Here is a 12,093-nt window from a genome sequence, read left to right as displayed (position 1 = left end):
ACAACTAATCAATTCATCCAAAAACCATCAACCAATCAATAATGAGAAGGATCATGAGCTGGTCTGTACGCTGAAGTCTAATGTCACGTTATGTTGTTTTAATCAAAACCACAGGTGAGGTGAAGCAGTACAGGTGTGTGTGTGTGTGTGTGTGTGTGTGTGTGTGTGTGTGTGTGTGAGGTCACACAGGTAAAGAAACACACAGTACATGTGATTTAAAAACATCTTTACAAACACTGAAAACTTTGGTTGTGATGGAACAGAATGATTTCACCTGGTGCTGAGTCTGATCAGTCAGCAGGTGAAGGAGGTTAGAGCTGTGTGGTCACACACTGCCCCCTGCTGGCCGACACACACTCCTACACACAGGACTCACGCTGCTGCATGAGAAAAACAGGAAGACTTTCAGAGGTGGAGACAGTGTCTCCGGCAGACCCTGTCTCTGAGGCCTCAGGAGACTCAGAGACAGGGTCTGCCGGAGACGGTGTCTCCAGCAGACCACGTCTCTGAGGCCTCAGGAGACTCAGGCTCATAGATCAGCTGATGGTCGGAGGGCCGAGCTGTGTCACTGCTCCTCTGGGCTCTCGCTGCTCGTCTTTGGACAGCTGATGTTGTTCTGTCCAGCGATGATGCTGCTGTACATCTTCTGCTGCTCTTCTTTAAACGAATCCTTCACTTTCCCTCTTTTCAGTCCTCCGTCCCTGAGACAGAGGGACAAAACCACTGTTCATGATTCTGAGCTCAAAGTCTTTAGTTCAACACGGAGCTGAAGCAACGAATCAATGAATCGATTGGTCAGATGACAGGAAAAAACCTGTGACCTATTTTGATAATGATGGTCCTCACCACGCCAGGTCCAGCAGTCCTCCCCGACGAGCGATGGCTGATTTCACTCTGTTGGCAAACTGAGCTGCATCTTCACCGTCCTGCTCACACAACACGGACACAGACGTTAGACTGCGACAGGAAACGCAGAGCACCTGTTTCCAGGTGTTAGAGCAGCAGATGGACCAGGTCCTGTCACAGTGAGGTGCTCTGTGAGACGGATAGGCCTCAGAGACACAGGTCAGCAAATCCACCTTTAACTTTCAAATCAACTTAAATCACAACATGTTGATTCATGCGACACGTCCAGTCAGCTGATTACACGTGTTCCACACAGAGACTGTGACCCCGTGTGACCCCGTGTGACCCTGTGACTGACAGAGGACAGCGAATAGATCCAGCCATGAGTCTGTTTCTCCTGACGGGTCAGGTGGAGGTGTACCTGTATGGTCATGGGAGGGAGGTACCACACGTTGACGACGATGGCCCAGCTGGTCATCATCCGCAGCAGGTAACTAACCATGTTGTATTTGCCGCTGTTCCAGAAAGCATCACCAAACCGAGGGTCGTACTGCGACACAGAGACAACGTCAGACTTTAGCAGGTATAATGTTCACCATCGTAGTTTAGCTTGTTAGCGTGCTAACACTGGGGCTGATGGGAAATATCGCTGGTTCTGCAGGAATCAGGTCAGAAAGCAAAGAACTGGACAAACTGAAGATCTGACCTGATGCTCAGTGCGATTCCTCCTCTGCACATGTTTCCTACCTTGATGGCGACGGGGTAAATGATCCCTCCGATCTCAAAGCTTCCCTTCTTAAACATCATGACTGAGGTGTTGTTGATGCAGGTTCCTGTTTAAAACAGAGCCGCAGGCAGAAGTTACCCGACCATAAAACCACCACCATCATCATCATCCTCACATCACAAGCTGCGGCGCAGCAGACGCTGACCTTCAGGAAATATCAGGATGGGAAGTTTGGTCTTTGCTGCAACGTGAGCTCTCAGCCTGCAGAGAGAGGAACAGGAGTCACTGAGGAACTGAAACACCTCAAACACACAAACCTCTGACCCTCAGCTCAGAGTCCTGCTCACGTCCTGTGTGAAGGTGATGACATGTGACTGCTGAGTGAGCACACCTCTGTTCCAGGTGAGCATGGCGCAGGTGCACGTCCTGCAGACGTGGATCAGACTGAGCCGTTATTTTGAGGGTGCTGCTGAAATCCTTTCTCACCTGCTGGTCACAGCGTGGCGGTCCTTCATCTCCGACCTCTCGAACCAAACGTGAGGACAGGACCTCACCATCGACCTCTGAATGACCCCCATCAGACCTCCGTGAATCTGACCCACCTGAGGACGACAGGGAGCGCAGAGCGGCGGCGTCACAGCACCTCAGGAACAGGCGCGCTGACCTGCGGTGCTGATGATACTCACCATGGCGTAGCAGCCGTCGTTGGCCAGAATCACCACGTCGATAGGTGTGGTGTGATTGGCGACACATATTCCTCCTTTCTGAGGTTTATTCTCTCTGTGGAGGCAGACAGATGGAGCACTTTGTTTAGCAGCTCCTGGGTGAAATGATCCAGTGAAAGAAGAGAAGTGAAACCAGCAGCTGACACTGACTTGTTGTGGTAGTGGACGGTGGCTGACAGTCCTCTGGCACAGATCCTGTAGCAGGTCAGGTGGACCAGTTCACTCAGCCAGTTCTTCCCACTGAAACACACAGTGAATAAAACAAACCCTGTGCACCATCGTACAAACATGAAGGCCGCGGGTTAAATGACGTGTTCAGAGGTGTCGCCGTACCTGCTCTCAGGTAGAAATCCCACCAGAGTCGTTCCGACCACGAGCCACGAGAGGCCGATGATGGCCAGAGCGATCCTGCAGGGACAGCAGAGGGAGGACACGCTCAGGTCTCCGACCGAGGCTGAAGGTCAGCTGTGCTCTACCACCGTAACACATCCACTGAACTAAACTGTGACCGAAGCCCACTGCGGTCACATGACACACTTTCCAAAATAAAGCTGTGTTTAATCAGATTTCAGCAGCCTGAACCACAGAGCAGCGTCTCCGCTCTGAGCTCAGGATGCTCTGCCCGACGAGGTGACTCACCTGAGAGGGAAGAGGACGCAGTATCGCACGAAGACGCCGAGGCCCCAGATGACGGTGAGGCGGAGGCTGATGTAGCGGAAGTTCTGGTTGGTGCGGGTGAGGAGGTTCCAGGAGGCCAGCTCCTCGGAGGAGAAGCGCTGGGTCACCTGGTCGTCCACGATGCTCTCCAGACCCTTTTTGCAGAAATAGAAGGCGTCGCTCAGATCAAACTCCGCCCCCTCCATGGACCGGGAGCTCCGCAGCTGCTCCATCTCCTCCTCCATCGAGCCGCCCGCTCGCTCAATGATCCCTGCACAGCAACCACAACACACAGTGCAGGAGTTTCTCTGAGTGGAACTTCCACTGGGACGTTCCTCTGAGAACCAGTGCTGCTCTGCAGGGAATGCTGGGAACATTCACCCAAACACACAGCCACACACACGTCTGAGTGATCGGTGATCAGTGTGATCAGAGTGATCAGAGTGATCAGTGATCAGTGAGACTGAGTCTCTGTGGGAGCAGCTTGACAGACGTGTTGTGTAACATCATGTGACTCGTGAACATAAAAAGCTCCTCTGGGTATTTTACACTGAGCAGAAACAGCTTCTCTTTTTCTGACTTATTATAATAATTAGTTGCTGGAAGGTTAACGACATGAATGTAACCTGATATTAGTGTTCACTTGTTTCTCCGATGGAAACTTCCAACGTTCTAAAGCTCTCAAGCTTTAGAACGTTGGAAGATGAGATTAAGCAGCTGCAGCAGGAGAACACTGTGCATTATGTTAAAGCAGGAACAGACTGAGCATCACGAGGGCGACGACCTCAGACTTTAACCCCTTCATGTGCACGTCAGTTTCCCTCCTCTGGTTTTGGTGGAAGCTCTGACAGTTTCTCATGAACATTCTCTGTCAGCTGCTGCAGCTTTTCATCATTTATGAGCTTTAATGTGTATTTTTCCTGTTTCATGTGGTTGTAAAGGGTCTGAGGATGATGTAAACATTAGCTTCAGCTGGAAACACGGTGGAGTCACCACTGGTTTCATCCATAAGATGAATTCTCTTTGATAAGATTATGATGTTATTTTAAAGTTAGATCTCAATGAAAAGAATGAGGAACAGCAGCTGCTGTTGATCTGACGGCAGCAAACACACAGAGGAAGTTACAGCTTCGAGCAACAGTAAAGAAAATAACAAAACTAAATTCAGATTCAGACGTTTACAGAGGCTGATGACGGCTGTGGAGAAACACGAGAGGTTTGTGAAACATATGAATATGTGACATCAGACACGAGAGCAGAGTAAAGTCTGCTTTGATAATAACCACGAGCCTGTTTGGATAAACTTGTGCAATCTGCTGTTGCATCATCATCCTGAGACGAGCCATGTGTTTCTCACACTGCTGGCTCCCCGACATCAGACGCTGGAGCTGACCAATGGGGAGCCCCCACACTCCCTCACACAGGGTCACATGATCTCTGTCAGCTGAGGCAAACCCTTCGTCCAGCAGGACTGAGAACACAAACAGGGAACTACAGCTGCTGCGTCCCAGCTCAACACCCGGGACGTCCCGTCCTCTGCACACGTCCTGAGCCAGAGACTCCAGCTGGTGTGTAAACTAAAGTATTTCCAATACTGATCGATTTCTCTGTACGCTGAACGACTCATCAGTGGATGAAGCTGATAATCAGCAGATTAATGGTTAATTAAAATAATCACTGAAATTTTCCCGCCGGACTTTTAGTCCTGACCGAGGCCCCAGGCCACTCGACTGGGTGCATTATGGGTAAAGTGATGAGCTAATCAGTGTTAGTTAAAGAAAGTTTCATATTTTTGATATTTTATGTATATTTTTTAATATATTGTTTGTGTATTCTGACTTCTGTGATCTGTCTCTTTGCTGCTGTGACACGTTTCCCACTGTGCGACTAATGAAGGTTCATCGTATCTTATAAAACGAATGACTGACTCACCGCTGGGCAGAGGGACAGGCACGCCGGGCTGCTCCTGCCGTCCTCTCTGGATGCGTAACGTGGCCCACTGCAAAGACAGTGATTTCTGATGACCTCTGACTCGATGGCTGCTGCTGCTGCACATTTCATAACTGTACACACATATTAAGTAAGGAAGCAGTGAAGAGGCCGAGCACCAGCTCTCCTGAGGCCACGCTGTCGCACGAAATAAAACTCCAACAGAAAGAAATCTCAAAGAGGACACTCTGCCTCGGTTACCTCCAGGATTTTGACCAGGATCTGGATGTAGACCCCGGTGACCCCCAGAGAGAGGCCAAACATGGCGGGCAGCATGATGAAGAACACCACCACAAACATCCACACCTGGAAAACAGCTGCAGCCACACACCAGATGTCCTCCATCACTGACAGCTGAGGCGGCTCTGCTCTGCAGCTCGGAGGTCACATCATCATCTGCAGCACAGAACAAACAGGACGAACAGCACGAATGAACAGAGTCATTCTGCGGATGGTTTATGAGCAGACACCTGGAAAAAATGCTGGGAAGCACTGGTTTAAACCTGAACCGTGAACCTTTCATATGTTTTTAACATGAAACCTTAATGAACAGTAGCTGTCAGATGAATGCAGTGCAGTAAAAAGCACAGCTCAGTTACAGTTTCACCTTATCTCACGTCTCAGATGCAGACACTGAACTTTTTATTTGCTCACTCAATGTTTGGTCCATAACATTATTATCTTATAAAATATGATGCATTTTAAACGTAGTTCTCTGTGAGTCAGTGACAGATGCTGCCTACATGTTAATGCATCAATAATAAGAATATAATAATCAAACGTTATATAAATAAATAAAACAGTAAAAACACAGTGAACACTGAATAAAGAGACGTTACTGACACTTTAACTTATGATGAGGATTTTACTCTGTTGTATTTTTAGTTGAGCTGAAGAACATGAGTCCTTCTCCCAGCTCTGCCGGAGCTTCTGTACAGTACTTCAGTAAATGTACAAAGAACTCAGAGGCTGTAAGTTTCCGTTAGTCGAAGTTTTTTAACAGTTTAAACTACAGTAAAAACCGAGTAACCGAGAAATAAACGACACAGACACACGATGTTTGTTACAGTAAATACCTGACAGCCGATGAGACGGTCACACAGGAGTGAAATGTCCAACAGGCGCAAAGAAAGAAACTGGATCTTCTGTTTCCAGCGGAAAACAGTTAGAGGGCCGCTTAGAACCCGCCCCTCCCGCGGCTTCGAAATGACGAACTGCGCAGGAAAAACGCAGGATTTTACTGCGGTTATTTTGCGGGTCAGTAACGCCTGAAATGACCGATCTCTGTTATCATCACGCAGCATGGCGGAGCCGACTGTCCGTATGTCAGGGATTGTTTTAGCTTCCCTGATGTTTCAGCATGTAAACAGTGATTCAGACGTGGTGAGAAACATGTTTATACCGGATTCAAATTCATGTGTTTTCTATGGAAAGTTCTGCGCGGTCGCTTAAAACGTTTCGTGTTGAAGAGGAAAGCTAGCAAACATTGTTCCAACGTTACTAGACTTCTACTTTGATTAGTTCTTGTTTAGTAGTTTAATTGTGGAGGTTTCAGCTTGTGGTTTAGAGCAGCGGAGAAATGTCTGTTGTGTATTTGAAGCTAAAACTCACACCAATATCTTTCTGCAACTTTTAGCTAAGCTAAGCGTTAACAGTTCTGACAAACCAGACTCCGTTTAAAAAAGCTCTAAGTTAAAGTTACATTTATTATGGACAAGCATACATACAATTTGGAACATGACTGAATACATGTAAAAAGTAATATTCGTCTGCTGGTAAATTCGGCGAATGTATAAACCAACAAGCGCGTTTTGCATGAGTCAAATTTCAGTTTAAGACCGGGCACCGAGTTACCGCCCACCGCTGTGCTGTGATAGAAGCACAGGAAAAAAGTTTTAAATGTATTACAAACCAACTACTACCAACAGAAAAGCTGTGTTTATTTCACGATCCACGAGTTTCTGTACTTATTTAAAGTCATGTATATTAACTAAGAGAAAATACTCAGGTTGATTATAAGTTATAATGAATGTTTAGAGGCTAAGATCCTTCTGCACTGATCCACAGGTGGAAACTCTTTTTATTTCTGTCTCATCTCTTTGCAGGAAGGTCTCATCCTCGGAGAGAGTAAATTTGAGGAGCAGATCACCATCAGTGACTCTCAGGCCGATCACATTCACATTGAGGAAATTTACAGTAAGTTCATCTTGCTGCTTCACTGACACACTTTAAGTGTTTGTTCTTTAAGTTTTAATTTCGTGTTAAATTCTTCTTCTGTTCCACCTCAAATGAAACTGTAACGACATGAAGCTGATGATACCTGTGTACCTAAGCAGGAGCTTGAATGAAGGACTGTTGTGCTTTTACATTGTTGTATTCGTACCTAACAGATATCCAGAAGCACATAGCCTGCCACCAGCTGAACCGGTGAGTACTCTGTCTGTAACAGAGCTGATGTTTGGTGCATCGCAGCAGGAATCGCTCGCTTGTTTTAACGTCACTCTGCGTCTTCATCTCTGTGTTTGAAGCTTTTACAACAGCGTCGGAGACGTGGACGTGGAGGCAGTGAAGAAAATCCTGGCAGACAAGAAACAGGTAAGTAAAAAAACAAACGACTTTCAGTGTGGATCTGAATGTGCAGAAATTCAGACTCAGCACTGACGGAGCTGCTGTCGCACATCTGGAGGAGAGTGTGATCGGTTGGTACAGACAGCGGAGGAACACGGATCAGCAGATGACGTTCAGAGAAAAGATCGTCCATGAGAACCTGAAGACTTCTCTGTCCAACCCTCACATGATCTTTGTGCTGCTGACGCCCAGCAAGCTAACATCTCCAGGGTCAACTCACAGGATGGAGTACGCCGCCTTCATCTCACGCAGCAGGTGAAGAAACTGCTCACAGAGGAGTTAGAAGAGGATGAAAACATGTAATTAACTATCACATGATAAAACCAGTCAGTCAAACGTTCAGTGTCTGTGCTTGAAAAACAACTGATGTGATCAATGAGTTATCAGAACTGTTGCTGATCTTCACACTGACTAGTTGATTAATCAGTTAACTGTTACGGCTTCAGTGCTCATACATGAATGCAGGACTTTAACTTTCTGCACTCGCTGCTTTTCATGAAGTAAAAGATCTGAGTTCAGTTTAAAAGCCGGAATCATCCGTGGTTAGTTTAAATCCCAGCAGGCGTCAGAGTCGTGTGCTCTGCTCCTCTGATGATGTGAAATGTCGTACTTCTTCTTCTGTGAAGGCAGTTCATCAATGTTCCTGTGCTGGTCAACAACCTGGGGTTACTGGAACAGCTGGCTTACTGGAAGGTGTCAGCCCCGTGTTCAGCGGTGGGCTACAACCTCACCATGAAGAAACACGGGTACGACCCTGCACAGTTACACGTACGTCCGCGGCGTATCCGTGCACCTGCAGGTGGAACTGTCACCTCTGCCCTCTGCTGTTTCAGGTCGAGATTCTTCTGCTCCAACGGGCTGCTGAGGGAAGTCAACGAAGTCAACAGAATGAACGACTCTCTGCAGTCGGAGCTGCAGGTGAGGGGCCGACGGCACCGGGGTCGTGGTGTAATGAGAATGTTTGCACTTCCTGCTGCACACACATTATTTGTGCTTTGTGTGGGACAGAAAACGTGCAGAGACGTGGAGGAGAGCGAGCGACTGGTGGAGACGCTGCAGGCTGATGTGTCGGCTCTCAGGAGGAGAGTCAGAGAGAAGAAGCAGAGTGGAGCGGGAAAAGGTGAGCTGTGCTAATCAATAATTGATTAATCAATAACATAATTCACGTATTAACTGATAATGAAAACAGCTGTTAGCTGCTGTCCTGAAGAGTCATTTACTCACAGCCTTTAACTGCCAACAGGAAACTCTTCATCAGAGTCTTCATCTGTGTCCATTTTGACTCTGATGAAGACTCAGTTTTCTGTCGGCAGTGAATAAATGGTGCTCCTGTTTTTTCAGTCGTCTGATGGAACAGCCGTCACTTTGTGGTCTTTGTATCCTGCAGCGTGGTCAGGATGTTCTTTGACTCGGTTCTGTGGTGTAAAGGCCTGAGTGTGTTTCCTCTCTGAGCAGAAACACTCGATGATCCACCTGAACAGAAGAACCTGCTGCTCCACGAGGCCGTCAGAGCTCTGTTCGCCTGCTCTCCTCTGTTCCACACTCAGACCTTAACTCTCGAGGCCTTTCCTGTTCCCGACGCGTGCTGCGGCTCCGAGCAGGACGAAGACGTCTCGGTATCAACACTGATGAGACCGGACTCAGCGAAGGACCGGGAAACTCCCCCCCTGCAGAATCCCAGCAGAACAAACTGTCGGAAGAGGCTGAAAGAAATGCCGGCGGGGGGCGAGAGGAAACGCAGGAAAAGCAGGTCCTGATGTGAAACAGCTGTTGTGGATATAAAGTAAGTTATGTTTGGATCCATGAAACTCAGACTCCGTCCTGTTGTTAATCAGTCTGTGTTGGTTGGTCACATTATTTTCACGTCACCACGTGACCTGTGATCGGTTTGTTTTTGACATTTGTTAAAAAGTTGTTTATTGATAAAGACGTTTGAGGGTTTGATGTTCACTGAAGGAAATAAACTTTTATTTAAACTCAGTTTTTCAGTTTATAAACTGGTTCAACAGTTGATTTTTTTCATTTTCAAGCAAAAATAGAGGAAAAAGCCAAATATTATAATGTATAAGCTTTTTTTTCTGTTTGGACAAAACATTTAATCTGATTTTGTCCAGTCTGAGATTTTACCAGTGAGACTCGTGTTTTAATGTCTGTTCAGCAGCATCGAAACTAAAACACTCTGAGAAACACTGAGTGTGTTACTGACATGAACATGAATTTTACAAAAAACAAACACAACAGTTGTAAGAGTTCAGAACTGACAGGATTTAATTAACAAATGATCACAGATTAAACACAGGAGAAAACACACTGATCCACTAATCCAGAGGTTTGATGCCACAGATGTGGGGGTCCCTCATGAACTGTGGGTGCTTGTGGGTCACCGACATGAAACCTGTGGGGAGACGGGACAAAGTTGTGCAGAGAATTAAATCTGAGACACTGAGACTGAAAAGCCTCTGATGGTCTGTCTGTTCCAGCTGAGTGTGTCTGTCCTGAGTGTGTGTGTCTGTCCTGAGTGGGTGTGTCCCTGACGGTTTCTGCTGACCTGCTGCCGATCGTTTTTTAAGTATTTTTGGGGCTTTCATTTTGATAGGACAGTTGGAGAGAGACAGGAAATGGGTCAAAGGACTGGAGGGTGGAATCGATCAGCTTGGATTCATGACAGTTCACTGTGATTGTTATTAACTTTAGTATTGATCAGTGTGCAGTTTCATTAAAACCCTGTTACACTGATACAGGAGCATTTTCCTGCTGAGGTCACTCGTCACCATCAGTTTCACTGTGAGGAGACTCCAGGCGTCAGTGTCTGATCTGAGGACAGCGAAGGACATTTACCCATGGAGTGAGCTTTCTTTATAGCTTTGGAGACTTCCTTTTGTTTCCTTCCACACAGGCCTGAAAACCAAAACACAACATGAATCAGCTGTTCTCCACACAGTAATCCAAACTTCAGGTGCAGTTTAAGGTCCAGCGCTCACCTGTGATGTGTCGGCCATAGATCCTGCCTGTGTGTGGAGAGATGAACTGGGACAGCAGCTGGAATGGACACAGGTAAACACACTGAGTGATGTTACACAGAGTGCGTGGGGCTGAGGCTCTGCTTCACAGCCGTTCGGTGCTGAGATGTGGTGAAGGCGGTGAATCCCACCTGACTCAGGGCTGCGCGAGCCGCACTCACCTGAATGTTTTTGTAATCCACCTGGACGTTGCAGAGGACACATCCTTTCTGCGGCTCTTTGTACGGATTCTCCATGTTAACGATCTTGGACATGAAGATACAATAACATTAGCTCATTAAGTTTACCTGCTTATTACTGATGTATTACTGTAGTTACCAGTGTTATTACACAGGACGTTACCCACCATGTCCTCTCTCCGCTGGACAACATGTGAAGTGAAACTTCTTAAACCTGCAGAAAGAATTTTTATTTTCATAACCTCTCATTGTCTCACTGGCTAACGTTAGCATTAGCAACCGAATGATTATAACACACCGACTGAAAATAACATTAGAAAAAAACCGTGACAGTTTATTTTCTAACCTAATAAACTCTGTAACACACTCACACAGACGTTAACTGTTTGTTTCGTCTTACTTGTGTTTCCATGCTGAGATAAAACGGACTCCAGCCGCTGCAGCAACCTCACAGACAGCATTTTGACCTGCCACAGGACCGGAAGCGGTCCGGCTCCTGAAAGAGTCCGAGTTTTCCAACGATGAGTTCCTACCACTCCTAACAGTTTTTTGTTTGCTCGTTTGTTTTTGTCTTTTTTTAAATTCAGTTTTGTTCTGAATTACTGCAGACACCATAAAACCAAACAGCACAGAAATGTTCCAACCAATATATTTGGGCAAATTCTTTCCAAACAACATCTGTATGAAGAAAGCAGCTCAAAGACCAATGTCCTGCTGTTCCACCACCAGGTCAAGACAGAACCGTTAATATTAGCTTTTTCCTTTGTTTAATCAAATAACCGTCTGCAAATGGAAGGAGCTGAACTATAGCTACATTACATACAATAAATAAGCAAGCTGCATTTTTTTATTTATTTATTGATCTGACTCTCTAGATTTTAGATTTCTGATATAAATGCTTTTTGGTTCGGATTTGATGTTTTTGTTTTTTCCGGGAAAGATTAAACGTTACCCGTTTTCAAAGATGAACGAAGACAAGAACTAAATCGCCCGGAAATGAGCGAAGAAGAGAAACATCCCAGCGGCGATACTATCAAACCAATTATTAACAAATTCATGAATTTATTTATGTTTACAACGTCGCAACAATCTCACGAAGTAACGTATGCGACTATTCGATAGAATCTCTGTCTGAAATTCCATCGTTTGTAGCTCGGTGTTAGCAAACATCACTTTACTGACACGTTACAGAAAGAAAAACTACAAATCCACAGAATCTGGTTCAAGTTAAGCAAAGTGCGTTATATGATAATGTGTGGATTTATTCTGAGTAACGTCTCAGTCTCCTCTGTAGGTTCAGTGATGAGAAAAGGAACAGATCG

At 46.2% G+C, this 12,093-nt stretch overlaps 3 protein-coding genes across 5 annotated transcripts; 1 reads left to right on the top strand and 2 right to left on the bottom strand.

Moving 5' to 3' along the window:
- Positions 1-211: 211 nt before the first annotated feature.
- Positions 212-6,133, bottom strand: gpat3 (glycerol-3-phosphate acyltransferase 3). Of its 3 annotated transcripts, none has more exons than XR_005895438.1 (14): positions 6,021-6,133; positions 5,146-5,340; positions 4,888-4,954; positions 2,938-3,226; positions 2,632-2,706; positions 2,449-2,538; positions 2,260-2,353; positions 2,060-2,175; positions 1,779-1,834; positions 1,594-1,679; positions 1,268-1,396; positions 847-926; positions 500-701; positions 212-435 (listed from the first exon to the last, which is right to left on the bottom strand). XR_005895438.1 is itself a non-coding variant. In XM_041058324.1 (13 exons), the coding sequence occupies exons 2-13, from the start codon at positions 5,287-5,289 to the stop codon at positions 566-568; spliced, it is 1,362 nt and encodes a 453-aa protein (XP_040914258.1). In that variant the 5' UTR covers positions 5,290-5,340; positions 6,021-6,133; the 3' UTR covers positions 212-565. The 3 variants fall into 3 exon arrangements, 1 of the variants encoding a protein (XP_040914258.1); XR_005895437.1 differs by having other exon boundaries at positions 212-449; positions 514-701; XM_041058324.1 differs by having other exon boundaries at positions 212-701.
- On the top strand, positions 5,986-9,552 carry abraxas1 (abraxas 1, BRCA1 A complex subunit). Its single transcript, XM_041058328.1, has 9 exons — positions 5,986-6,327; positions 7,050-7,140; positions 7,335-7,371; positions 7,473-7,539; positions 7,631-7,827; positions 8,199-8,318; positions 8,406-8,490; positions 8,581-8,692; positions 9,028-9,552. The coding sequence occupies exons 1-9, from the start codon at positions 6,247-6,249 to the stop codon at positions 9,327-9,329; spliced, it is 1,092 nt and encodes a 363-aa protein (XP_040914262.1). The 5' UTR covers positions 5,986-6,246; the 3' UTR covers positions 9,330-9,552.
- Positions 9,553-9,816: 264 nt separating this feature from the next.
- On the bottom strand, positions 9,817-11,283 carry mrps18c (mitochondrial ribosomal protein S18C). Its single transcript, XM_041058329.1, has 6 exons — positions 11,172-11,283; positions 10,939-10,985; positions 10,754-10,837; positions 10,554-10,611; positions 10,411-10,470; positions 9,817-9,967 (listed from the first exon to the last, which is right to left on the bottom strand). Exons 1-6 carry the CDS (start codon positions 11,230-11,232, stop codon positions 9,891-9,893), a joined length of 387 nt encoding a protein of 128 aa, XP_040914263.1. The 5' UTR covers positions 11,233-11,283; the 3' UTR covers positions 9,817-9,890.
- Between the last annotated feature and the right edge of the window lie 810 nt (positions 11,284-12,093).

The sequence above is a fragment of the Toxotes jaculatrix genome, chromosome 16 (genome assembly GCF_017976425.1).
Source record: "Toxotes jaculatrix isolate fToxJac2 chromosome 16, fToxJac2.pri, whole genome shotgun sequence".
Classification (NCBI taxonomy): Eukaryota; Metazoa; Chordata; class Actinopteri; family Toxotidae; genus Toxotes; species Toxotes jaculatrix.
Note: the sequence above shows the minus strand (reverse complement) of the source record. Positions and strands in the feature narration are given on the sequence as shown.

Excerpts from the sequence above, each read along its gene's own strand:
- gpat3 (XM_041058324.1), bottom strand. The coding sequence starts at position 5,289 with ATGGAGGACATCTGGTGTGTGGCTGCAGCTGTTTTCCAGGTGTGGATG. Across the intron at positions 2,539-2,631 it reads GGATTTCTACCTGAGAGCAG|TGGGAAGAACTGGCTGAGTG; the intron begins GTACGGCGACAC and ends TGTGTGTTTCAG. Across the intron at positions 2,176-2,259 it reads ACGACGGCTGCTACGCCATG|GTGGGTCAGATTCACGGAGG; the intron begins GTGAGTATCATC and ends TGTCGTCCTCAG.
- abraxas1 (XM_041058328.1), top strand. The coding sequence starts at position 6,247 with ATGGCGGAGCCGACTGTCCGTATGTCAGGGATTGTTTTAGCTTCCCTG. Across the intron at positions 7,141-7,334 it reads TCACATTGAGGAAATTTACA|ATATCCAGAAGCACATAGCC; the intron begins GTAAGTTCATCT and ends CGTACCTAACAG. Across the intron at positions 7,828-8,198 it reads GCCTTCATCTCACGCAGCAG|GCAGTTCATCAATGTTCCTG; the intron begins GTGAAGAAACTG and ends TCTTCTGTGAAG.
- mrps18c (XM_041058329.1), bottom strand. The coding sequence starts at position 11,232 with ATGCTGTCTGTGAGGTTGCTGCAGCGGCTGGAGTCCGTTTTATCTCAG. Across the intron at positions 10,986-11,171 it reads ATCTCAGCATGGAAACACAA|GTTTAAGAAGTTTCACTTCA; the intron begins GTAAGACGAAAC and ends TTCTTTCTGCAG. Across the intron at positions 10,612-10,753 it reads TGGATTACAAAAACATTCAG|CTGCTGTCCCAGTTCATCTC; the intron begins GTGAGTGCGGCT and ends TGTCCATTCCAG.